The following is a 27,709-nucleotide window of genomic DNA, read 5'->3' as shown; positions in this document are numbered from 1 at the left end:
TCTGTTGAAGCACATTGTGATCTGAAGTTGGTTAACTTTCAGTGGGGTCAGGCAGGCCCGGGAATGGCAGGGCAGAGGGTTCGTTACTCCCAAATACCTTTTCTATTCAACCAGACCTACCAGTTCTATTCCTACTTACATGCATTGTAGATAAGAGTGACATAGTAACTTTAACATGCTCCACCTGCAAAGTTAAAATACCTACCTGCTCACAAGCTCAGAAAAGAGTTTGGAGAAAATAGTTATTGTTTCCAAATGTTCTATGTCTGCCACATGTTTCTCAAAATAGAGTATGACACAACTGGGGGCAATATAGTAATTGCTTTCTTGTTCTAGAACAGCACTATCCGTTATGGTCGCTGCTAGCCACATGTGGCTATTTAAATTAAAATTAAAAATTCAAATCTTTAATCACACTAGCCAAATTTCAAGAGCTCAGTAGGCATACGTGGCCGGTGGCAACTGTATTGGATAAGATAGAATTATACAACATTTCCATCATTGCAGAAAGTCCATTGGATAGCACTGTTCTACAATAAGAATTGTTGTGTTTTTATCCGTACTAGTCAGAAATAAAAATGCCAAAGAGATAACTTTTCCTAAAGCTTGTTTATATAAATATCAAAGAGATTTCTGTAAAAATATGTAGTGAGTGATCTTACCAAGATCAGAACTTCTTTTATTTGGTAGTCATGATGATTACCTCCTGTTACTCTCATCCTCTTATTGGCTAGGATGTGTTTTCATTTACAAACTCAAGAAGAGAGTAAAGTGAATTGAAAAAAATGAGAGTAGTGAATTTAGGCAATTAAATCATGTTAGTGAGAATAAAGGCTTTTGTGGAATCACTGGGAAAATTATTTTGGTAGTCAATTTTTATTTTGGCTGTGAAGATAATTCAGTATCCTTAGAAAATAAGCTCTGAGGTTTCTTCTTTGTGAGGCAAATATGGCTGCCTTAGTTACCACACAATTTACAGTCGAAAGTATTGTGCTCTTCAAGTGCCCTTTTTTTCTTAATAAAAGATGATGCTAAGCTGGGATATATAAGCAAGGCTGCTTGTGTTCTCCAAAGACATTTTAAGAGATCTGCCACATCATGCATCACACGTAGTGCATCACCAACCGGCCTGTAATAGGTTCTCAATACATGTTTCTAGACTTGACTGCAAATCTACAGTCCCTTAAAAATGATACCTAGGGCTTCCCTGGTGGCGCACTGGTTGCGAGTCCGCCTGCGGATTCAGGGGACACGGGTTCGTGCCCCGGTCCGGGAAGATCCCACATGCCGCAGAGCGGCTGGGCCCGTGAACCATGGACGCTGAGCCTGCGTGTCCGGAGCCTGTGCTCCGCAACGGGAAAGGCCACAACAGTGAGAGGCCCGTGTACCGCAAAAAAAAAAAAAAAAAAAAAAAAAAAAAAAAAAAAAAACCTAAAAAAAAAAGATACCTATTTATTAATTTTCATTACAAAAGAACATGTTCATTAAATACATTGGAAAATACAAGAAAGTTGAAAATTTTTCCCTATGCTCATAATTTCCTTTGTCTTTTTCAGTTATGCATTTTTAAAAAGGGTGTAATTACACTAGAGTTTTAACCTTCACATTATAGGCTATGTGTTAACTGCCCTGGCTAGACCTGTTGTGCAAGTCTGAAGAGGTGGACTCTTTATGAAAGATATTTGATGGGGGGAGGAAGTGAAGGAAAATTTGTAAAACCTTCTCTCTTTAAGCATACCTCACTCATATACATCTTAACATGCTTACACCTGTTAGCATTTAGAGACCATTCTTTGACATGTGAAAAGAGAAAGAGGTGCAGCTAATTTACACTGCCTGTTAAGTTCCCATGGGTAAAGTGGTAACCAAAGCAGAAAAGAAAAAATCTGGGCAGCTGGGTGATGTATTGGTTTAATAACAAATTTCCAGAGCATTAACCCAGTATTTACATTTGCTTTGGCTTGTGGGGGGCTTCGAAGTAGGGTCCATCCATCTTTCGGGTCGGGGCGTGGTGGGAGGAGCGCGAAGGTTCTGCCCTTCCTGGCTGCGATTGGCAAAGCCTGGAACCGCCCTAGGTAGTCCGGCCGGGACTGGAGCGTGCTAAAGGCGGGACGTGCCAGGCTGGGGGCGGGGCCGAGTGCCGAGCGCGCCCCGAGGCCCGCGCGCCGGTCACGTGCCGCACGGGCCTGCCATAAATAATTCGGGCGCGCGCTTGCGCGCGCTCGTGTGGCCGGCTGCGCGGAGGGGCGGCGCCACTTCGCGGAGTGGTGCCTGGCTCCCTTGCGCTCCACCCGGTTCCCAGCGCAGGGATCCCGGAGACCGACGTTCCGTGGGGCCGCGAGCCTTCCGGGGGTGCGACCCAGGTTATGGCTGCTTCCTGGGCGTGAGGCGGGCAGACGGGGAGCCTGCGGTTGTGGTCCCCACCCCGGGAGCTCTGGGAACCCGGGTGACAGCGTAGGTCAGTTTCCTAGGCCGGTTCCCCTGCGAACGGGCTCTCCCCTTGCCTGGTGGTGGGGGAGGTCTGTCCGCGCGTGGTGGGGGGTGAGGGCGCGTCTCCGGCGCGTCTCCGAGGATGGTTAGGGTCGTGGCCTGGAGATGCCGGGCTCTGAGCCAGAGCTAGGCTTCCACAAAGTCCCTGGCTGCTCCAGCGCTGCGAGGAAGTTAGTTGTTACAAGCAGCAAGATGCTGGCATTTGTTGCATTTCCACTTTGGGTGCTAGGACTTCGTCCTGGTGCCACATGCATTCCCTATTAAGTCGTCAGCTGCTTGCTTTCTCGGTACTTGGATGTGTGCATTCCAACTTTTAGTTTCCTACCGGCGTGAAGAGGATTGATTCACAGTGGAAGTCACGAGCTGTTCACGTGACCATTCTCACTGTGTACCTCGTGCTCAATTCCACTAGCATGAAAGACTGTCAGAGGAATTCAGAAGCAGTGTGAAAGATTGCAGCAGCACAAGAGAAACGAGGATTCATTTACCCGGGGGCCCTGCTGATTGGCAGGAGGCCTTGAAAAGGGTTATCCTGATGTAGCTAATATTGGTTTTCAGTTGTGAAAGTCTTTGCTTTATGCAGATTGTATTGTGAAGTTGAACTGTTGGCAGACGATGTTAAGTTAACTTAAACTAGACTGTTTGAATGTTGAAAATTTAGCGATTAGGCTTTTGTGGATAGTTGATAATATAATGAAATCAGCTTTAAAATCAGTGATGTGTTTTCCTTGAAAATCTCAGGCGTTGTATTGTAATTGATGCATTCTGGATATAGAGTTCAGAATATCCTCACCTCTTGACTCAGGATTTGGAAAATACTTTGATTTGTTTTGATGGCTTAGCAATGTTCGTGGTCTGACTCTGAGGCAACGAATTTTTTGCAGCCGGTGTGCCTAGGTGTAATTTCTGAATTCCTCAGCTGAAATTTTAACGTCTCTGTATTAATTACAGAATAGTTATAAAATTCAACCTTTTTTCATCCCCAGGTTCTAAACTAAGGGCTCTATCTACAATCTATGGGGAGGGGGAGGGGGGAGAGGAGAAAACTGTCAGTAACGTACCTTTTAAAATTTATCTTTTTCCTTTCTCTGAGGCCGAGCAACTCTCCCAGCATTGAGCAACTGATATGCAAAATAGGAGTTAACTGCTGAAAGCTGAGTAGATTTATCTGGAGCAGTTGTTGTGTATCAGTGTCGGGTTTTGCCAGGGTCTGTTTATCAGATGACACTTGCTAAATATCTCCTTGTTCATCAGCAGAAATTTGGGGGGGGGGCTGGCTAATTGTTGTCTCTGGAGGCTGCTCAGCCTTGCAGGTATTATTTGCACAGCACTTACACCTGTAATTTGTGAAAATTGCTTTCCCACTCTTCCCCCAAAGCAGAGGGAAATGATACTTGTTTAGAACCACCAACTAGGTAGAAAAATACAGCCAATTTCTTTTGTATCATGACATGGTGCAATGTCTATTTAACAATTTTTTTTTCATGTGGCTTTATTTTACTTAGACATATTATAATTATAATACCTCAAACTTGACACTTTGGCAGTTTCTTACCTCTTGCTATTACTAGGAGCTGAGCTTTTGTACATTATGTGTATTCACTGAGAAAAGTAGTCAATAGAAAGTGGAAATCAGCCTAACTAATAACATATGGAGGATAGAGCAAGCACATGTAAGAAACTTGAAGTGGTTAAGCCAAGTCTGGTGGTAATTAGAACTTTATTGGTTTGTAAATTCCAGTTCCTAGGAAGAGGACAGGTGTTAGCAGTATAGGCACCAGCTGATACCAATCTCACCAGGATTCATTAATGACGTGTCAGAAAAGATTTTTGCATTCTGTACAGAATATATTGATGGTCATAATGTCATATAAGTATCTTACAGGATGTTCTTGATCCCTAGAAATGTTGGATTTTTTTCTCTTACCTGATCTCATCCACTAATAAGGTGGGCAAGTATAAGAAATACTTTTTAATGCCTAAAGTAAGAGGATATACTAGGTCACTAACTTTTTCTGAGTTGTATTCATCAGCCAGCAAATAGGAAATTACTGTACTATACAGTGAAAGTGGTCTTTAACTGTACAGCTTCCTATCATGTGACAATGGAAAGTAACCACTTTGTTGTTTAAAATTTTCCTTTAAAGAGAAACTTCTGGCCGTATGGTGGATAACTGGTCAGTATTATTACACGTTTCATTAAGCTTGGAAGATAATTTTCAAATGTGAAATAAAATGGGAAACATTTAAATACATTTTATCTAAAATTTAAGGAATTTTTTCATTGGAAGGTAACAGTTGATCAGCCTCCTGGTTGGTATTATTATCTAAAACTGTATTTATCTTATTTGTGGACTTCTCTGCCATCTGCTTCTATGGGCCAAACCTGTTTTGAAACAATAGTTAATAGTTTTTATTAACTATTTATTAACAGTAGAATCTACGAAGTTCAAATTGAAATCAAGGCTGCACCTGAGGGTTAGTTCTTGTTTGTGAAGCAGATAAAATGTATAGCAACCTAAGGTTTAAACAATTTCATAAAACAAGGCCATGAAGCTTATTTCGTTTTCAACAGTTTTGTTAAACATTTACATTTTCGACTGAATAAAGGTAAAATAATAAATAAATAGGCAGCAAGTAGGCTTGTTCTTTTCTTATACCTGTATGGCATCCAAGTCAGTGTGGGTACATAGTGAATAAGAGACAGTAATGTAGAAAAGTCAAATATAAAGTAAATAATTTGGTATAGGCATTTTACATTGATTTCAATGGCTTACAACCTGTAGTAAGACATATTACAATTATAGCCAGGTGTCTATCATTTCTCCTGCAAAAGAGGTGATGTCATTTATCAGGACACAGGGTCCTGTTGAAGTTAGAGGAAAAGTTTCACTGAATTAAAAATTAAGTGATTTTTAATTTAATTTCATATTTTAAAAAAAGGCAAGTGCTTCCTAAAATAGACTTTAAAATTTGCTGTCATTTTCCTTAAATTACCATATTTTGGATGTCTCATTTCAGTCAGTAAATCTTCTTAAAATGAGGGGATTAAGTTATAATTCAGATTCAGCTTCCTCAGTGCTCATACATGAACAATAACTAGGATCAGAGACCTTTAATTTTAGAGGCTGAATTGAGTTTTATAAATATATAGCATTAATAATATTTCATCCCTCCATAAGAAGTTCTAGATTCTGGTTGTGGCTATTAAAGCCATACCCTTGGCAATTAACTTTATCTTTGTGCTTTTCAGTTTCTTCATCTCTAAAATCAGTCTTAGCTTAAATATGAATCTATCTACCAAAGCTAAATTTCTAAACCAAGAAAAAAAATGCATTTAATTATTTGTGTTATCACAAATGTCGTAGTTCTATATATACATATTTGTATATGCCTATGTACAAATAGGTATATACACACGTATACACACTGAGGAATATATGATCACATAAAAGAACTTAATGATTGCTTGCTAGGAACTAATAAGATTGAGAGCAAAACTCTGTTTCTATCGTCACGTTTTAACATAGTCGCTTTAATTTTTTAATATTTTCCTTATATTAAAAATACAATATTGGAAGGAAAAATATTGGAAGAAGAAAGCGCCATTAAGTAGCTAACTGGTGTACTTTGGAATTCAGTGCTGAGCACACTAGAGATTTTTTTGTTTTAAAGACTTAGTTTGTAAAATATATGTATTCATAAGTACTTAATTTTTCTCACTATTCAAATCCCTAGTATACAGTATATTTCAAATATTATTTTAATAATGTATTAGCAAACATAAAATCAGTATCTGAGAATTTTAAAAATCATCACAACATATAGTCATAACAAGTTTTGAATAATTAGCTTCCTTTGGCTCTGTTAATAGTACAAAAGCTATTTCTCAATTGTTAGAGCCAAAAGATACTTCCTTTTTTTTGAAATTTTTGGGCCGCACTGCGTGGCATGTGGGATCTTAGTTCCCCAACCAGGGATTGAACCCACGCTCCTTGCATTGGAGGCGTGAAGTCTTAACAACTGAACTCCCTCATTTTTTTTTAATTGTGGTAAAATACATATAACATATGTTTTTAACCATTTTAAGTATACTGTGCAGTAGCCATCACCACTATCCATCTCTAGAACTTTCTCATCATCCCAAACTGAAACTCTGTGTCTATTAAGCACTGACTCCCCATTTTCTCCTCTCCCAGCTTTTAGTAACCACCATTCCACTTTTTGGTTGCATGAATTTGTCTACTCCAAGTATCTTATATTAGTGGAGTCATGTATTTGTCCTTTTGTGTCTGGCTTATTTCACTTAGCATGATGTGTTCAGGGTTCATGATTGTTGTGTCACGTTTCAGAATTTCATTCCTTTTTAAGGCTGAATAATAGTCCGTTGTATGTATATACTACATTTTGCTCATCCATTCATCCACCAGTGGACACTTGGGCTACTTCCACCTCTTGGCTCTTGTGAAGAATGCTCCTGTGATCATGAATGTGCAGATATCTCTTTCAACAGTTCCTTCTTTAAATTCTTTTGGGTATATACTCGGAAGTGAAATTGCTGGATCATATGGTAATTCTATGTTTAACTTTTTGAGGATTCACCATACTTTCCTGATGGGTTTTTTTTTTTTTTTTTTTTTTTTTTTTGTGGTACGTGGGCCTCTCACTGCTGTGGCCTCTCCATTGCGGAGCACAGGCTCCGGACGCGCAGGCTCAGCGGCCATGGCTCACGGGCTCAGCCGCTCCGTGGCATGTGGGATCTTCCCGGACCGGGGCACGAACCCATGTCCCCTGCATCGGCAGGCGGACTCTCAACCACTGCGCCACCAGGGAAGCCCTTTCCTGATGTTTTATAATATCCAGTTAAATATTGCTGTCTGTATGATCGAATAAAGTTAGCCTGGAGGTCTTTGAATTTTAACTCTTCAAACACCTTTAAGAACTCTGTTAAAGGACACATCATTTAATATTCTGAGTGTCTGGTACTCAGGGGAATTAGCTCTGATTGTTGAACTTCACTGTCTTTGATTTCTCTAGGAATTTTCTACTTTGATTCTGTAGAAATAGTAAAGAAAAGTAGCAGTTCAACTTGTAAAATAATAGACCTCTGACTGAGTTGAATGTTGATTGCCCTTTAAGCTACAAGTTTCAGGGTCTCTGCCAAGATTTCAGAGTTGTTAGGGCCACAGAATTTATCCACTGTAGTGAGTGGGGATTTAGTGGCATGGATTATCAAGTATGGGGACCAGTTTCATTAGGTAATATACAGTGTTTACACAACAACAAAACAGAAATTCGCTTTCCACAAAATAATTTAGAATTGGAAGCTTGGCTTCCCCAGTGGACCTTGGAGGAGAGGAAACATAAGGCAAAACATAAAGTCTCTAGTCTCCTAGTTTTTGAAGCTCAAAATGTTTTTGACTAGTTATTTCCTCGAAAACATTCTCTTGGCCATTAAAATCTCATTCATTAATCTTAAAAACAGAGTTAGGAATTGTGTGAATGTGAAAAGAGTGGCTGAAAACATCCACAAAGAGATACTGAAAAATACTATATGTGCTGATAGGATGTGGCTCAAATCTAGTCTCATAAGATACATTAAGGGATTACTTGTCTTTCTTTTGGCTTAAACATCAGAGACAGTACATTTTGAAATAAGCTCTCATGAGTCCAAAGGAAGTTGTTTTTTTTTTGTTTTTTGTTTTTGTTTTTGTTTTTTTTTTTTGCTGTACGCGGGCCTCTCACTGTTGTGGCCTCTCCAGTTGCGGAGCACAGGCTCCGGACACGCAGGCTCCGCGGCCATGGCTCATGGGCCCAGCTGCTCCGCGGCATGCGGGATCCTCCTGGACCCGGGCACGAACCCATGTCCCCTGCACCGGCAGGCGGACTCTCAACCACTGCGCCACCAGGGAAGCCCCAAAGGAAGTTTTTTAACATCTGTTCAACATTTGAATTTGGACTCTTTGATTTTTGTATTTTTTCTAAAGTTAACTGTTAACCACAAACTATTTATAAATTAGAGATGTATCAAATTAAAGAAGCAGTGATAATCCTCAATAATCCTGGAGTGTATATTTTAAAAAGGTATGATTTTTGGTATGATCTTAATTCATTTCCTGTGGCATATAAGGAAAAAAAAAACTTCATTTTTTGATCACTGGATAAAGGTGTACCACTTATAATGAACATGTTACTCTTAGGCCTTCCTATCGGTCTTGCTTTGTTCTTGAAAAACTACTTCCACGTTCATCCATCTGTCCATTTGATTAATATTCAGTTGCCTGCTCTGTTCTAGGCACCTTGCTGGGTACTAGGGATATAGTGGGGACAAATAAGAAATGTGGGACCCTTTTTCTCATTAAGTTTACAGTGTAGTGTAGGGAGAGCCAAAGAAATGACCATATGTGCACCTACAGACTGACATTTGTGGCAAAAATAAGGTGCTGTGAAGGTTTATAAAGGGGATCTAGTGGAGGTTGGGAGTAGAGATGGCAAGTCAGACCTCTTGAGAAATGTGGATAGTAATTTTTTTGTACAGTTGACTTCTGTATAACGTAAGTTACTGGGAATTCCCTGGCGGTCCAGTGGTTAGGACTCTGCACTTTCACTGCCGTGGCCCCGGTTCAGTCCCTGGTCAGAGAACTAAGATCCTGCAAGCTGCATAGCATGGCCAAAAAAAAAAAAAAAAAAAAAAAAAATATGTGTGTGTGTGATGTATGTATAATATATATATAAATATAAACACATATATTAATATATATGTTAAAAATATATAATAACATAAAATATAACTTATCCTAATGTAAGGCCTGGTTTTATTCATTAGTGTGTCACCAAAGTTTAGTACAATGCCTGGACCATGGTCAGCCCTCATTTAAGGGTTTATTGATAGTAACACTGTGGTAGTAGAGATAGGGAAAGTGTTGTTGGCCCTGGAGGTGATGGGGAAACTGCAGCTTCTTGTGGATGTCATGTTGGGCACCTTCCTAGCCCAAGCTGGCTACCTAGATGCTGACTTGAGGAATAAAGTTTTAGGTACTATTGATGTATCAAATTCTGAATCTTCAGGTCTGCAGAGACGGCAGTGGACTTTTAGTTATAATGGTTCTTGGATGAAGAAAAAATAATGAATGTTTTTATGTCTTGGTTTGGAACATCTGAGTTTCTTTGCAGCGTAGCCGAAAGGAACATAATGATCATTTTATTTTACTGTAGTACAGCTATCATTTTAAGAAGTTTACTTGGTCTTTAAATTATAGGTATTTTTGGAGTTGTGCTATTTTGACTGGGTGTTAGAGCCACTAGGAAATTATTTTATTATAAAATTGTGTTTTACTGTTTTCTGCTCCTAACATAAAGTAATTTGTTTATGGAATTAAGTTCTAAATGTATATATGATTTTACAAAATTGTTTCTAAAGGGAGATAGGGGAAAGTGTCAGCCCCCCCCGCAACTCCTACCACTCCTTTCTAAAGTAATAGAAGCTTATGAAGGAAAAGTGTTGAAAATGCCTGTTTGCATTTTGGAATTTACCCTCAAGGTCTTGCTTATTTGACTAAGTCCCGGGTGTTACAGTTGGCAAACCTTTAGAGTCTGCTCAGCCTGCAGGTAGAGTAGCTAGTTTTAATGGATGTGGTGGGAAATTGCTTTGAAAAGGAGAGGATGAGTTGTTTTAAGAATATTTTTTCATCAGACAGGTGCCTGTGTTAAAATGAACACATATGGAATTTAGGCATAGAACAACAAGAGTTTTAATTTTCTGTCTCGGTGAAATTTAACTGGCCTTGTACCCTTTTTAATTTTCAAACAATCTATTCTGTTTACCTCTGTTACCTCTCCCCTCCATGCCCCCCTCCCCATCCTGTCTCATAGTAAGACTCCTTGCCTATGAAGATACCTAAGAATCTGTTTCTCTTCGTAGGAAATTGGCAGCATGATACAGGAAGGACCTCTATCCAGCTCCCCATCGGCCCCTTAACTACCCTCTGCCCTGCCCCCGGCCTTAGTGTGGTGCTTCCTCTTTTCAAGGCTGATCCTTGCTTGGGCTTTTCATCCACCTACTTCAGGCTCCTCTAGGATCTTTTTCATCTCTCTTCCCTCCTTCCTCCTGTCTTTCAAGCTTTTCCTCTCTCCTGGCTCTTGCCCCACAACCTACGAACGTGCCCAGGTATCTAATATCCGAAAACTGAAGCTATACCCAGCCCTTCAAAACAGAGTTGCTTTCAAGGAATCTGCTGCGCTCTCTCCCCATCATCCCACTTTCACTCCTCAATTTACCCACATCTATTTGCCTCTGTCATTTCTACTTAAAGTGTTCTTGAGTTCATCAGTGGCCTAGCTGCCAAACCAGTCGGCATTTTCAGGCCTTGTCCCTGCTCTTCCTTTGACATTTCACACCTATCCAACCCCTTGAAACACTCTCCCCTCTTGATTTCAGTGCTATTGCCCTCTCCTGTCCCCCTGTCCATGCTTAGACCTTTCTTGCTGGATCATAGTGACTGGCCACCTTCACCTTCAGTGTTGGTCTTCTCCCAGTAAGAGGTCTTATTTAGCCCTATGATTTTAATGACTACTGATGTGCTGATAACTCCCCCCATTTTAATTCTAACCTAAACTGCTTTCTTTTGCTCAGGCTGGTATTAGCTGATTGCTTATTGGACATCTCGCTCTCTGTTTCCCACAGGAATCTCAAACTCACCACGACCAAATGGAATCACATCTTCAACCAAGATTGTTTCTGGTGTAACAGTTGTCCATCGGGGTTGGAAACCTTCTTCACCCTGCTGGTCTTGGTGACCTCATTTTTCAAGTTCCTGCTTAAATTTCACTTTCTCTGTGATTCCTTCCCATACGAATGCAGGTAAAGGGCTAATCATTCCCTTTGTCCTCTGTACAGCCACCGTCCCTTGTTCATTACTGTACTTGGCTCATTTGGTATGATTGTGTGCATGTTTGCCCTGTCTGGGGGGCAGGGCCTGTATTGTCCATCACCATACCTCCAGTGCCTGTAGCAGTCTCTGTCATTGGTGGGTACTCAGCAAACCTTTGAATATCTTAATTCCAATTGCAGCACTAATGAGCAGCTGTCGTGGTTAATATGATATTATAATGAACTGTTTAAGTAGATAATAGATTTAATTTTACCCTCTTCATATTTAGTTTACAGAAGTTGAAAAACTTTTAAAAAATTGTGCTTTTTTTTCTTTTCTGTAAACCCAATGAAGTGAGAACCCAAGGTAATAATAAACAATTTCTAGTATGTTCTGAAGATACTTACTTCAAATGTTCTTTGATTCATTCTTAAAAAGCAGGAAAAGGATATTTCTATTGTCCTATCTTCAAGTTCACTGATTCTTCTGCCTGCTCAAATCTGCTTTTGAATCCCTCAAGTGAATTTTTCATTTCAGTTATTGTACTTTTCAGCTGCAAAATTTCTTTTTGGTTTCCTTTTAGGCTTTTATTCTCTTAGGACATCTCTTATTTTCTCCACCCACAGGTAAAGAATACTTTCACCAATGTTCTGTCTAAACAAAATTCAGGGGAAAAATTGTTATTAAAAATTTCCTTCTGAAATTCAAGAAAATATAGACATATTTACAATCTAAGAAATTATATGCAATCTAGCCATGCATTGTTTGTTTGTTTGTTTGTTTTTTTGAGGGCATACCATGCATCTTGTGGGATCTTAGTTCCCCAACCAGGGATTAAACCTGAGCCCCGGGCAGTGAAAGCATGGAGTCCTAACCACTGGACCACCAGGGAATTCCCTAGGCTTTCTATCTCTTTAAGTTTGTTCATACATTTTCTTGACTTTTTCCATATATTCCTTTAGTTCTTTGAGCATTTTTAAGACATTTTTTTGAAGTCTTTGTCTAGAATATCTGCCATCAGTTCTTTTTCAGGGACAGTTTCTGTTGATTTATTTTTTTCCTTTGAAGGGGCCCTGCTTTCCTGTTTTCTTTATATGCCTTGTGATTTTTTTTTTTGGGCTGCTGAAAACTGGACATTTGAATCTAATGTAGTAACTCTAGAAATCAGATACTCCTCTTCCTCAGGGTTTGCTAATTTTTTGTCGTTTTTTGTTTTTTGATTGTTGTAGACTGCCTTTCTACTGAGGGCCAGCCTAAACTTAAGGTTGTCTCATGTCTTTTTTGAGCCTTTGGTGGGCATGAACAGTCACATTGTAATTTTCCCCATATATGCAGTTGTTTGTGAATGTCCTAGTCTTTAAAAGAGGGAAATTAAGGGGAAATTTAAGCGGGAAAACAGAAAAAAAGAAGAGAGGGGGAAAAAGGGTGCTGGTCCTTTAAATCCTCTGGCAGTCCAGGCCACCTGAGAGGCTTGCAGCAAGGGTGCCGGTGCAACAACAATGGCTGCCCACTTCTTTGTCTGCATTTCTGTGGTCAGAAGCAGCAATCAGTGATCAGAGCCTGGCTCCCCAGTATTTGGAGGACAGGGTCCTTTTTGCTGGTGCCAGCTCCAGCAAGCTGCTCCAGGAGCACATGCACAGGTGCCTGCTGAGTGGCTGGAGGTGGGGGGTAGGGAGCTGCTACCCCTAAGAGCTGAAATTAACCACATTTACCTTCCAAGTCTTCCCTGGCAGTTGCAAGCCTTCAGGAGGTTCCAGAGTTCCAAAGAATTGTTAGTTACATCAGACAGAGTGAGCCAGTGCAGTTGTTGTGTAGGTGGGGAGACAGATCCCTGGTATTTGTTACTTGGCTATCTCCTGGAACCCTTTGTGTATTTTGAAATTATTTCATCTTGTCAAATTGTTGCCTCTCCCCCTGCAGCACATGAAGGATTGTGTGAATGTTATTATAATATATAATATGCATAATATTATTAACAGTTTACTGGAGTGCACATTTTCTGTTAATTCCAGCATTTGGTGTGTTTAATTTTTTTATTTTTGCTAATCAGGTAGGCAAAAAAAATCACTGTGTTTGATTTATTTGCATTTAACTGATTATCAGTATGAAAGAAATTTGTATTCTTTCTGGGAATTGCTGTTCATAACATTTTGACATCAGTGCTTCAAATTTGGTTGTAATCCTTTATAGTTGGCTTGAGGCTTGGGAAGAAAATATGAGAGTTTATTTGTAAGTATCGTAGCTCCAGGATCCTTATCTGTAATTTATTTTCTCACCAGTTTCTCACATTGTGTTAATTTACATTTCAGCCCTATGATATTTCTATACAAACTGCTGAATTGCCATATTTTAACTTTATATCTGGTTATTGATGTTGTACTAATAACTATTTACAAAATACCTTTCATAGACACAGTCTTACAACAGGTCATGAGGTTGATTGTATTTCGCAGGTGAGGAAACTGAAGCTTTGAGAGAGTAAGAAACTTGCCCAAATGTCTAGTGCACTTCTTCAGTAATAATACAAAGGGCATGGAGTCTCAAGGTCAAGTTTTGGCCCTGCAGCTGATTCATTTAATCACTTCTTGTGTCTATCTTATTAGCTGCAGAATGAAGATGATTTTTTTCCCTTTTATCTGTTAGATAATATCCAAAAGCTAATATATGTTCTTCGATAATAGCAATGTTATTATTTTTTAAATCTAGAAATGAGCACAGAAGCAGAGCAACAGCTTCTCCATCACGCCAGAAACGGCAACGCTGAAGAAGTAAGACAGTTATTGGAGACCATGGAAAGGAATGAAGTAACTGCTGACATTAACTGCAAAGGTAACCTTTGAATGGATTTTTTAGCTTTTTCTTATGAGTATGCACTACTTTATCATTTACTTAGCACTAATTTTTCTGAACTTGAAATAAATTTTCATCTCTTATCCTAGGAAGAACCCCCATAAGAGTGGATACTCTCCTCCTCCCCTCTAAGTCAGAGAAGTTGAGATCCAGTCTTAATTTTGTCATGGGTCCTAAACCTTATGAACTACAAGGGTGACCCCTGAGTCCACAGGATGCATGCTATAATAATTTCTTTTTCTCGAAGACGTTGTAGGTGAAGCATGTGAAGTACCTTAGAAATGTTGTCAGACAGGATCCTTACCCTCACTGAGATTAGTAGCTTACTAGCTCAGACTAGTCTGCATTGCACAATATGTTCAGAATATGGAAGCTATGAAGTGCAGGGTGTTAGGGAACATATAAGAAGTATGTAACTGGAACTCGAAGGATTAGCTTCTTGGAGGAAATTGTTCTAAGGCGATATATGAAAAGTGCATAGACTTAACCAAGTAAAAATGGAGAAGAAAAGGGGTCAAGGCAGAAGAAACGTCATATGCCGAGGTCCTGAGGTGAGAAGCAGCCCAGATGGCAAGACCTTTTGCAGGCAGGAGGGGTGAGGGATAAGGCTAGGTGGGTAGGTAGCAGCCAAATCACAATGTGCCTTGTGTAGCAAGGTTACAAGTATATTAAACTCAGGGGTGTAGAGAAATAGGCTTTATTTTCTAAATTGGCTCTGATATTTCAACAAGCGCCTTCTCATTCTGGGAGTTTGGAGGACTAAATATAAGTCTTTGGGTCCCTCCATTTCAGTAGCTTTTTTGATAAATGATTGGCCTCCCAGAGCCTTTCACCTGTGTCCTCCCGCATCTCACCTAAGGTGGCCTGTAAATGTAAAGGCGAGCCTTGTTCTGTGTGGACGGCCTTTGGTTCCTTGGTGACCTGTCTTCCTAGTGCCCCTGAAGCATTTGTAGCTGAAGTAAAACTCAGAGTCAAATGCAGGTTTTTCATAAGCACAGGTGGTGCTCCTTGGCTGTGTTGGGAGTCTCATCCTGGCTCTTGTGGGCTTTGTGTCACCCTGAACCTCTCATGTCTCCCTCTGGCACGTGGCCTAGGTTTGCTGGTTCACCTTGGCCACACTCCTGTGGGTGTGGCCATGGGGGTGTTGAGTGACCCATGGGGGCTTGGAGCAGCTCTAGGTAGCCAACATTTGGCCCTCCCTCTGCCTGCACTACTGAGTTTACTTTGACGTGGCCACCGTGCAGGTTGGTGCTAGGCTAGGTGGCCTGGCAGGGGACCTTTTCGTAGCATCCTACATGCCACTGCCTGTTCTCAGTGTTCCCTCGACTTCTCTCACTCCCCGGGCTTAGAATCAGGAGCCACGTGCCCCATTTTATGTCCTTTCCTCTCCCACAGCCCTCTGTCACTGACGGGTATGTTGTTCTGCTGAGTCACATTCTCCTCCTGTCGTAGAGCAGCAGACTTCATGGCCTCACCCTCAGTGCGGAAGGAGTATTATCTTTGTAGCAGTGAAGAAACCACGCTCTGAGTTGTCCAGAAATTATAGTCTGAGTCGGTTCTTGGAGTGCTAAAGGAGTTCTAAAAATCCTTCTCATCCTTCAACAGAAACCTGGTTCTTAATGTTTACCTTGGGGTTCTGTTTGGAATGCCAGAAACATGCCTGATTTGATAATCTTCAGTAACCCTTTACTTTCTACCAACCACCGCCCCCCCTCACCCATGGTTGCCTCAGGCTAGTTAGTGGAGAGTCACCTACTTGGAAATGTAAAACTGAGAGACAGATGTTACTGCTTTTTCAAAATTTCACCCTCATTATACCTGTCAGTCAAACTTGTCTTAAGGGCAGTTTGAAGGGTTTATGTAGAGGAACAATGTAATCAGGTGATGTGAGTTCACCCAACAGAAGTGAGTGGGGAGGGCTGGAGCTGGGTGTGTGTGTGTCTCCACATGGGAATCACTGTGCCTGGCATTTCTTGGTTTTCTTTTCTATCTCATTTTGTTTTTCCAAACCCTGAGAAATTGAGAAACTGGTAAAGTGTAGTATAATTCTTCTGCAAGAATTAAAGCCCAACAATCAACATAGAGATGTTACTGGTTGGGAGGAATCCACTAATGTCAGTTGAAGGGAGAGAGGGAAGCGCTGACGTGCAGTTGAAGGTTAAGGTCAACACTTCTAGGCTAGGGGCACAAAGGAAGAGCTAATTGGGCATTTTGGCTTGTAGCTGTTGCCGTTACCAGTGTGTGTTCATGGTCCCGTCTGTTGCTAGTGGCGAGACATTCTTGCAAATGAAATAAATACTAATATGTTTATACGCATAGCATGCTTTGTATAAATTCTATGAGTGATGATCTAAGAAATATGTTTCTGAAAGCAAAATAAGAGCTTATATCGGCAACATCAGTACATGATTTTGTGTAGTGCTGTCCTGTTGCTTTGCTGGAAGGTCTGCATGGGAAGTTACTTGAGTATTACCCATAACATCTGCTGGTGTTTCCCAGTGTTTAATATTCAGTATAGGGTACAGTTTTCTGTAAATATTTCTAAACTTGATATTTCTTACTGATAAAAAAATTTTGAGTGTCCATAATAAGTTGTAAAGAGTATAAAGGATATTTGGAGCATTTTTTTTCATGACTTAATGGCTCATTTATTTGCTTATTTATTTTTTTATGTAGACACTGATTTATTGATAGGGGAAAGTGTCTCTGCTACATTATTTACCAAAGTGAAATTAACAAGTAGGTTTTAATTATTAAAGATGATCAAGAACTTGTAGAGTATGGCCCTTTTTTTTTTAAACATTTTTACTGGTATTTGGAGTATTTTAAGAATTATTTCGGATTCTGTATATTTTGACTTCTTGATTCAGAATCCCATGTGGAAGCACTAGATGGTGAGGAGACCCGTTCAGAAGCTGCTGCAGCAACTCAGAGGAGACTGTTGTAGTTAAATGGGAGTAGAAGCAATGGGAATGGTGAAAAGTAGGTATAGTTAACATTTAGGAGGTAGAATGGATAGGACTGATTGAGTTGGGCAGGGGTGAAAAGGAGAAAGGCAGCAAGAGTGGTGCTTATTTCTGACTTGAGAAGGGAGGTGAATAATGGGGCAATTCATTGTGAAAACGATGTGGGAGGGGGAACAGGTGCTTTTTCTTTGCACACGTGTATGTGTAAGGTAAGTGAGTTCAGCTTTGTACCTCCTGAGCATAAGGTATTCTTGTATTGTCCAAATGGAGGTGAATAGTAGAGAGTTGGAAATGGAAATATGGATTTTGAAGTGAAGAGCCTATAAACAAAGCAGTGAGAAAGGGCCAAGAGGTGTCATTATTAGTGATTCTAGTAATGAAGGATAATCAGAGAAAGTGGAGTTTCCACAGAGCCCTGGGAAGAAGTGCAGGGCTCTGGAGGCTCTTGGCCTGGGCTGTCAGATGCCGTCCAGTGACACAGTGCGCTGGCTGCTGAAAAGTGCCCCTGGGATCCATTGACACCATTTATTGGTAAAAGTTGAGGACAGTTTTAGTGATGCGGTGGGAAATGAACCTGGTCTGCAGTGGGTGGGTAGCTTATGGGAGGGAACGCGAGGTGGGAAGCGTGAAGACTGGGGGCAGGGGAGGAGAGTGAGGAGGACAAGGGCCAGAGGGCGCCCGGGACCAGAGAGGGGGGGGTTGGGTGCTTTTGCTTGTTAGGTGGATGAGACGCAAGTCCTCACCTGCTCCTTCCTATTCCCAACTAAAGAGGGAGAGGTTGAAGATAGGGAGGAAAAGGAGTACTTGGGAAGCAGGGGGGCATGGGATCCAGGATCCAGGAAGCGTGATTATTCTGAGGCCTCAGGAGGAAGGATGGGCGCCTGTGGGTAGAGGTATTGGGTGGATTTGGTGCCAGGAAGCCCAGGGAATCCTATGAAAGCTTCTCTTTTCTTTGTGAAGCTAAGAGATCAGATCATTTGCTAAGAGGCAGGTGTCTGGGTAAGAGGCTTGAAGGGAGTGGTGAGGATTGATATACCTGTGCTGGAACATAGGAGGGACACCTGAACGGCAGTGTGGAAAGGATTGCCGGGCAGCAGTGAAGGCTTTGCTGAAGTATGAGATGCTGACTTTATGGAGCCATGAGTCCACAAGGTTTTGTTATTTTTATTCCACCACTGTTAGCAACCTGGGTGTGGTTATAGAAAAAATTGAGCTAGTGTGTTTATCAGGCTTTGGGGTTTTTCTAGGCTGCTGTGACAAAGATAGGATATTGAGGATATTGGCAAAGAAATGTTGAAGTGAGGGACCAAGAAATATATGCTGGATTTACCGAAGGAAGTGAAGATGGTGGGGGTATTTACATAGAGGGAAAGTGATGTGATTAAAGAACTGGAGAGTCAGTTCAGTTGAAGAACAAGTCTGGGGGTTTGTCTGTGTGAAGAAGTGGGAAAGTGGGCACTCTGTGGGAAAGTGGGCTTTTTGTGTTCCTGAGTTCAGACGTGGTGATGACATCCAGACTCTGGCCCTGGGGTTGGGTACCCGACGTGGAGCAGAGGCCAGGTTTGCGGGGGAGTGAGGGAAGCTGAGAATCGGAGACACCAGGGTACTGGCTCGTAGTTGTCACCCCTAGGATGGTGGCAGGATTTGCCGCAGGGAGAAAGACTCTGCTGCCCAGAGTTAACTGGTGAGGGGTGAGCCACTTGGAGGCCAGTAGATGGCGGCAGAGAAAGCATTTGCGGGGCAAGTAGCGGTGCTTAATGTCAGAAGCCTCAGAGGAGGGGTTGTAACACGAGAGAGGTCATTGACCAAAGACCACGTTGGGTTTTGACGAGGAAATTCACGTGGCTCTGTGCCGTGAGGACCAGTGGGGGTGTGGGAACGGGGGAGCCTCCCCCCGAGGGATAAGGGAGAATCATTGTCATCAGGAAGAGCTAGGTTAAGGACAGAGGGTAAAGAGAAAGGTTCCATGCAATAGACCATGGCTCTAGGACGCATTGCCTGTGGAATTAGGGGTTCCAGAGGGCACCCATTTGAGAGGGAACAGTTATGGGAGTTTGGTAAGTGGCAAACAGTCACAGGGACACTGTTGGTGGTGACAGTCCCTCTGGGAGCTGTTAGAGCCCTGTTCTGGGTACACTGAGGCTGGTGGCGGGCTTTCTGTTGGCCCCAAACCTGAAATCCAGGAGCTGAGGGCAGCCGTTAACCTCCACCTCCTCCCAGGGAGGGCTGGGCAGCTTGCTGCTGGGCTTCGGGAGACCCTCTAGGGCGGTGGTGGGCTTTCACGGCTTTCATAGGCTGTATTCTCTCAAGCTTCATTTGGAATTTTGGAGATCTTCTGAAGCTCTCTCAGCTTAAGCTATAATGCCCTATTTTTTTTTTTTCCTAAATTGAATTATGTAGCTCGTTTTCACCACGCTCAGGTGTTTTATACCTCTCCTCAGCTGGGATCTGACATTTCGTTGCTTTTAATTTGGGTTCTTGTTATCTAGTTGGACTCTCCCATGCTGGTAACCCTTATCCTCATTACCTGAGATTTTATCTGAAGTCAAGGCTCCGTTTTCAGTCACCGTCTGCAGCGCCGACAGCTTGCTAAACACTGCAGGAAAGATTGGTTCCCAGTTCCCCTTTCTGTCCACTCTCCTGACATGGGACAGGTTTTCAACAAGAGGTGCTTTTCAGGAAATGCTGTGCCAATAGACCCACGTGTTCGTTTGCTGACAGCAGGGTGGTTAGACACTCGCTCGGCACCTTAGAGCCGCAGGCCGGTTTGAATGTAACCCCCATCAAGTCTCCTTCCACCCTGTTAAGAGTGAGGACATCGAGTTAGGAAGGTGGCCGCAGAATCTGGGTCCTGTGAGTTCTGCCCCATCTCACTCAGAACATGTATTACAGTGTCATGTCTCCTGCCTCTCACTCATCAACAGTGCAGTGTGAAAGGGAGCCACCGGCCAATGTGTTGGAGCAGAGTATTAAGGAGAAATTAATTTTATTGTTCAGTTACCTCAGTAACATCTAAAAATACCTCTTTCCTTTTTTTTTTTTTTTTAGGAAGAAGTAAGTCTAATTTGGGCTGGACACCTCTTCATCTGGCCTGCTATTTTGGACATAGGCAAGTGGTCCAGGATCTGTTAAAGGTATATGTATGGCTTTAATTTTTAAATAAACAAAATATGGCTATTATGGAAATTATAAATGTCTTGGAAAAGCTATCTGGGCCATGATGCATAATGGCCTGTTCAAAGCAGTTGCTAATCACTTAATTGTTCTTTGCTAAATACATGAATTAGGGTAGCCTGACTAATTAAAATTCTGTTTTTTCAGTCGTTTGATTTTTACATCATTGACTTTTTAGAGTTGCAAAAATGGACATATGAATTAATGAAGATACTACGTTGTTTTTTGAGCATAGTTAAAAAAAATGACCAAAGCACGTCCTTTGTAATTAAAAAATAATGTCAGAATCTCTTAATGAGCACGGTGTAACTTAAGAACTCATATTTCTCAATTCTGTGATGAATAATTTCACACATACTGATATTTCTGAAATTGGGTTTCATCTTAAAATTGATCTGGTGGCCCCAAACCTGAAATCCAGGAGCTAAGGCAGCCCTTAAACCTCCAGCTCCTCCACCATTTCAATGGTGGCATCTTTTTCGTTTTTTTCCCTTAAACTCATTAAATTAAATTGGTGGAGAAAATGTGCTATTTTATTCAGAGACGACTCTCCTTTTTTTCAATATGAGTGTTTCTAAAGTAGAGCAAAGGGGGTATATAGATTTTTAAAGAAAAGTAGCTTTTTATTTTCTACCTATCAGGTAGATTTTTACTATAAGCTTACTGTTTTACTGTGAACTGAACTTATTTTTAGTAGTGACAACCAGTCAATATTAACAATTATTTTAATTTTTTAAATATTTAATATATTTTTAGGGAACTGTTTTCACCTTTGTATATTTCTTGTTATGTGGAAAATGCTTAAAGCTTTCATGTTTACTAGGCTGGTGCAGAAGTAAATGTATTAAATGACATGGGAGACACACCACTTCATCGGGCTGCCTTTACAGGACGAAAGGTGAAAAACATTCTCTGTTCAATGTTTGCAAGTGAAATATTTGAAAGAGCAGTCACAAATGTTTTCTCCTTATAACCCTAGGAATAGCAACTGTGAAAAGCCACAAAAAATGTATAAACCAGCATTTTGGGTTAAAAGACCTCAGGCTTTTAGTGATGGACAGTGAGGTCAAGTACGAAGGTCATGGAGACTCCACCCTCGTGTCCCTGATGGGAGCTCATTCAGTCTATGCTTGTGTCTTCCAGGGATGGGGAACTCCTGCACCTTCTTCATCTTCTTTTTATTTTTAAAACAGCTTTATTGGGGAATAATGTACATTGCATGAAACTCACCTGCTCTAAGTGTACATTTCAATGATTTTCTTTTTGTACATTTACACAGTTGTATGAACACAACCACAATCTAGTTTTGGGACATTTCCATTCCCCCAGAAAGTTCCTCATGCCTGTTTGCATTCATTTCCTGCTTCTAGCCAAGCCTCAGGCTACCGCTGATTTACTTTCTGTTTCTAGATACTTGCTTTTTCTAGAAATTTCTTGTAAATGGAATCATACAAACATTTGTGTCTGACTTTTTAAATTTAGTATAATTTTGTTAAGGTTCCTCCTTGATGTAGCATGTATCAGTAATTTGTTCTTTTTATGGCTGAATGACATTCCATTGTATGGATATACCACATTTTTTAATCTGTTCACTGTTTATTGGAAAGATTCTTTCCCCATTGTAGTGCCTTGACACCTTTGTTGGAAATCAGTTGACCATAAATGTAAGGATTTATTTGTGGACTTTCTGTTCTCTTCTTTTGACCTGTATTTTATCCTTGCGCCAATACCACACTGTCTTATTACATTACTTTGTAATTAATTTTTAAGAAATATTTATTTCTTTGGCTGCTCCGGGTCTGTGTTGCCACGTGCAGTGTCTTTGTTGCCACATGAGGTATCTCCATTGCAGCGTGCGGGACCTTTAGTTGCATCTTGCAGGATCTAGTTCCCTGACCAGGGGTCAAACATGGGCCCCCTGCATTGGGAGTGCAGACAGAGTCTTAACCACTGGACTGCCAGGGAAGCCGTGTAATTAAGTTTTGATATTGGGTAGTGTAAGTTCTCCAACCTGTGATCTTTTGAAAAATTATTTTGGCTATTGTCAGTCAAAGGTTTGTGTTTCCATGTAAATTTTAAGATTATTCTGTTAATTTCTATAAAAACACCTGTTGGAATTTTGATAGAGATTGTGTTGTCTTGAACCTGCAGATCAATTTGGGAAGAAATGCCACTTTAACAACATTGTCTTCCAATCTGTGAGCATCAAATGCCTCTCCATTTATTTAGATCTTTATTTCAGCAGTGTTTTGAGGTTTTCAGTACACAGATCTTATTCTCCTTTTGTTAAACTTCTATGCATTGTATTCTTTTTGGTGCTATTTTGAATGGAATTGTTCTCAATTTCTTGTTGCTATTATATAGAAAGACAGTGTTTATGCTGCTCTTCTATCTTGTGTCCTTGCTGAACTTGCTTTTTAGTTCTACTAGGTTTTTGTTGATTCCATAAGATTTTCTATATACCAGATCATATCATCTGCAAAATAAAGACAAATTTATTGTACTTCTTCCTTTACAATCTAGATCCTTTTTCCCCTCTTTGTTTTACTAGCTAGATTGTAGTATAGTGTTGAATAAATACAATGAGAGCAGAAATCTTTGCCTTGTTTTTTGATCTTTGGGGAATAATAGCATCTAGTCTTTAACCAGTAAATAGGATGTTAGTTGTAAGTTTCTCTTAGATGCCCTTTATTAGGTTGAGAAAGCTTTCTTCTATTTCTAGTCTATTGAGAGTTTTCTTTTTTAAATCGTGAATGGGTGTCAGATGTTTTTCCTCTGTCTTTTGAGATGATCATATGATTTTTGTTTATTAATCTATTAATATGGTATATTACATTAATTTGGAGATTTCAAGCCAACCTTGCATTCCTGTATAAATCCCACTTGTTATTGGTTAATAATCCTTTTTATGTGTTGCTGGATTCTAGTATTTTCTTAAGGATTTTTTGGGTGTGTATTCATGAGAGGTACTGCTCTGTAGTTTTCTTGAGATGTGTGTGTCTGGCTTTGGTAACAGGGTAATACTGGCCTCGTAGAATGAGCTGAGAAATGTTCTTTCCTCTTCTGTTTTCCGAAAGGCTTGTGAAAGATTATTTCTTCCTTAAATATTTGATAAAATATTTATCAAATAAATATTTGATATTTATTCAGCACAGTGAAACCATCTGTGCTTAGACTTCCTGTGTGGGAAGATCTTAAATTACTAAATCAATTTAATTATTTAATATAGATCTGTTCAGGGTTTCTACTTCTCCCTGAGTCAGTTTCGGTTATTTTGTCTTTCTAGATATTTTTCCATTTCACCCAGGTTGTCTAATTTGTTGGCATAAGGTTGTTAATAATATTAATATTATTTTATAATTTTCCTTGTGATTTCTTCTTTGACCCACAGGTATATATAAAACTATGTTGTTTGCCAAATATTTGGAGATGTACCAAATTTCTTTCCATTGTTGATTTCTAATTTAATTTCCCTTGTGATCATGTAACTTACTTTGAATTGTGTTTTGAAGAATGTACTTTAAATTCTTTTATAATGTATTAGGAATTATTTTACAGTATAGCATTTGATCTATCCTTGAGAATGTTTATTGAGTGCTTGAAAAAAATGTAGTCTACTTTGAGGTGGAGTATTCTATAAGTGTAAATTAGGTTAAGTTAGTGATAGGGCTGTTCAGTTCTCTTATCCTTAACTGATTTTCTGCTTGTTTTATCGAGTACTGAGAGTGAGATATTGATGTCTCCAACTATTCTTGAATTGTATATTTTTAATTTTGTCAGATTTTGCTTCATGAATTTTGTGGCTCTGTTAGGTGCATATCCATTTATAGTGGGATTATGTGGGATATGTTATATGGGATATGCCTTCCTGATGTATTGACCTTTTTTGTCATTATGAAATGTCTTTCTTTGCCTTCAGTAACATTTCTTACCAGAAAGTTTATTTTGTTTTATGTTAATATAGCCAATCTAGCTCTCTTATAGTTACTGGTTATATTATGTCTTTTCCTCTCCTTTTACATTCAACTTCCTTGTGTCTTTGAATCTAATGTGTGTTTGTTGTTGGCAGCATATAATTCAGTTGCATGTTTTTATCATCTGAAAATTTCTCCCTCTTGATTTAGTTTAGTCTAGTCACATTTAGTTGTTAATAACTGGATTTATGTCTTCTATTTGTACTTGTTTTCTATATGTCTCAGGTTTTTTGTTCCTTAGTTCCTCATTTACTGCCTTCTCTGGTTTTTTACAAATATTCTTTAGTGTACCATTTTATCCCTTTGGATATTAAACTTTTTGGACATATTTATAATAGCAGCTTTCTACTTCTTATCTGCTAATTCAACATATGGACCCATTAAAAGTCAGTTTCTATTACCTGCTTTTTTTCAGACTATGGGTCATACTTCCCTTTTTTTTTTTGCATGTCTCACAACTTTTTTTTGAAAACTAGACATTGTATATAATATAATTTTAGCAACTCTGAATTCTGACTTTTTTCCCTTGAGGTTATTATTATTTATTAACTTGTCTGGCCTTCATCTGTGAAATATGGAATGTGTCTGGCCTACTGATATCTCTGCTCTTTTTTAAAAAAAGATTGTTTTAATGTTTTAGCATAGTTTCTCTTATGTACTGGCTGTTTGCATCCCCCTGAAATGCATATGTTCAAATCTCAAAGTGATGGTATTAGGGATGGGGCCTTTGGGAGGTGATTAGGCCATGGTGATAGAGCCTTTGTGAATGAAATTAGTTCCCTTATAAAGGAGACCCCAGAGAGCTCTCGTGCCCCTTCTGCCATGTGAGGACAAAGTGAGAAGATGGCCATCTGTGAACCAGGAAGCAGGCTCTCACCAGACACCAGATCTTGTTGTGCCTTGATCTTGGTCTTCCAGGCCGCTGAAAATGTGAGAAATAAATCATGTTTAAGCCACCCAATCTGTGGTGGTTTTGTTATGACACCCCAAATGGACTAAATTTCCTAGAGTTCACCCCTGCATCTACATAGCTTAGTGGTCAGCCAATATTTGGGTAGAGGTTTTGCCCGAATACTCAGAAGCATAGAGCTTCTACCCTCTGCTGATGGATCTGTGTGTAGGTTGGGGAGCACTGTCAGAGTTCAGCCATTTCTCACTTCTGCCTCTGCTTCTACTTTCTGCAGGGCCTTCTCCTATTTCTCCTGCACAGTCAGCCAGGAATGTATGGGCAACTTACCTTGTCCTTTTTTGGGTCTCTCATTTCCAGGCTGTTTTGCCATTTGCCCCATGTGGTAGGCATAATAATGGCCCTCCAGAGACGTTCTCATCCTAGTCCCCAAAACCTGTGGCTGTGTTAGGTTACATGACAAGGGGGAGTTAAAGTTGCAGATGGAATTGAGGTTGCTAATCAGCAGACCTTAAAAGAGGAAAATTATTCTGGATTATCTGGTGGCCTCAGTGTAACCACAAGGGTCCTTAAAAGTGCGAGAGAGAGGCAGAAAGAGTCCGAATGAGAGGGAGGTGTGCCTAGGAGAGAATGATCAGAGAGAGCTGAAATGTTTCTGGCTTGGAAAATGGAGGAAGGGGACCAAGGAATGTGGGCAGCCTCTGGAAAGTAGAAAAAGCAAGGAAATGAGTTCTCCTCTAGAGCTTCTGAAAGGAAAGCAGCTCTGCCAACACCTTGATTCTAGCCCAGTGGGACCCATTTTGGACTTCTGAAATACAGAACTGTCAGATAATAAATTTGTTGTGTTTTAAGCTGCTGAGTTTGTGGTAATTTGTTATACCCCCGACAGAAAGCAAATACACTCTAATGGGAAAGGGAGCCTCGTGCTGTAGATTTTTCCATTTGTTTCCTACTGAATTTGCTACTTTTTTGCTCCAAATCAAGTCATTTCCCTCTGGCAAAGCTACTGGCTTTCATTGCCAGCCCTGGTTTGGTCAGACTTCTTGGAGAGAGGGGTCGGGGTGTGTGTGGCCATAGCCTGTGGCTGGAAGGTTAAAGACTCCTGATGTTCTTACCTGAAGTTCTAGTTCCTGTTGAGTATGCCTCTCAATTTGTTGTCTTTAGTCGATATCCAGCACCATGATATGAGTAGTTTTGTAATTTTGTCCAATTTTATACTCTTTTTTCAGGATTACAATTCACAGATCTCTTTATGCCACCATAGTCAAAAGTTGCTTCACCCCTCTTTCCTGATACTTTTTTGATTATTTGAATGATCTGGTAAATTAACTATGACATAGGGTGTACTTCTTGTTTGTTGTGATTAGTAACCATAGTCTAACATACTCCCTAAAGGTTATTTTATAATCCCATAATTGGAAGATTTATGTGCATTTATCACAAGTTCAAGAATGAATTTATTATATGATTTTATACTTTTTATTATTCTAATGATTAGATTTAACCAATTTTCATATAAATTATTATTATTATTATTATTTTTTTTTGCGGTACGTGGGCCTCTCACTGTTGTGGCCTCTCCTGTTGCGGAGCACAGGCTCTGGACGCGCAGGCTCAGCAGCCATGGCTCACGGGCCCAGCCGCTCCGCGACATGTGGGATCTTCCCAGACCTGGGCACAAACCCGCGTCCCCTGCATCGGCAGGCGGACTCCCAACCACTGCGCCACCAGGGAAGCCCCATATAAATTATTAATCAACCCAGTAAGTGTGTGCTAAGCATGTTTGAATTAGTACATTTCACACTGTTGGGTCTATTTCTTCATATGTTGATACTTGTGGACCAGATATGGAGTCTCACTAAAGTTGAGGAAAAAATACCCATTATACTAAAAAAATAAAGGTAGTGGGTTAACTGCTATGCTTGACTCTGGGTCAGTGTGGGGGAGGCTCAAAAATGAGCTGCAGATAGTTTAGTTTGCCTGACTCATACGTGAACTACTGAAGCTATTTTCCTTTATAGCCTTGCACTTCTCATTCTTCTCTATGTACCTAGGAGAGTTCTTGGCCATCTATTTTCACATGGCCCGTGTCAACCCGTTCTTGAAAGTGCAGCTCAAATACTGTCTCCATAAATTCTTTCCTGACTTCCTGCAGCTGGAAGGAGCTGTCCTTTTCCAGATTTCCCAGGAATATTACAAGCACTGTCATTCATCTTCTACCTGTATCATAGTTTATTGTTGTATGTGTCTTCACCACCACTAGATTATATTAATCTTGCTCCCAAGGAATTTATACATTTCATTTTTTTTGTATCTTCCATGAGCACAAGTCTTACTGCATAATTACCATCTGTGTAATTACCTAGATCAGTTACTTAGATCAAATCAAATCTATGCTCAGTTCTTTGCGTATCTGGCTATCTTCTTCAACTTTGAACATAAGACCATGCTAAATTAGGCCTTAGTTTGATTTGAACA

General features: G+C 40.3%; 1 protein-coding gene across 5 annotated transcripts in view; it reads left to right on the top strand.

Annotated features, from left to right (window-relative positions):
- Nucleotides 1-2,220: 2,220 nt before the first annotated feature.
- OSBPL1A (oxysterol binding protein like 1A) overlaps nt 2,221-27,709 on the top strand; it is a 247,180-nt gene continuing 221,691 nt past the window's right edge. For 3 of the 5 annotated variants that reach the window (XR_009534543.1, XM_060119255.1, XM_060119252.1), the window contains exons 1-5: nt 2,221-2,458; nt 11,174-11,350; nt 14,067-14,189; nt 20,225-20,310; nt 21,174-21,248. Coding sequence is in view for 4 of the 5 variants with exons in the window: in XM_060119255.1 (XP_059975238.1) it covers nt 14,069-14,189; nt 20,225-20,310; nt 21,174-21,248 (282 nt within the window). In the remaining variant the exon portion in view is untranslated. Of the gene's footprint in view, nt 2,459-11,122; nt 11,351-14,066; nt 14,190-20,224; nt 20,311-21,173; nt 21,249-27,709 lie in introns of all 5 variants that reach the window. The other 2 variants (XM_060119254.1, XM_060119253.1) reach the window with 2 other exon arrangements.

The sequence above is a fragment of the Mesoplodon densirostris genome, chromosome 15 (assembly GCF_025265405.1).
Source record: "Mesoplodon densirostris isolate mMesDen1 chromosome 15, mMesDen1 primary haplotype, whole genome shotgun sequence".
Lineage (NCBI taxonomy): Eukaryota > Metazoa > Chordata > Mammalia > Artiodactyla > Ziphiidae > Mesoplodon > Mesoplodon densirostris.
Note: the sequence above shows the minus strand (reverse complement) of the source record. Positions and strands in the feature narration are given on the sequence as shown.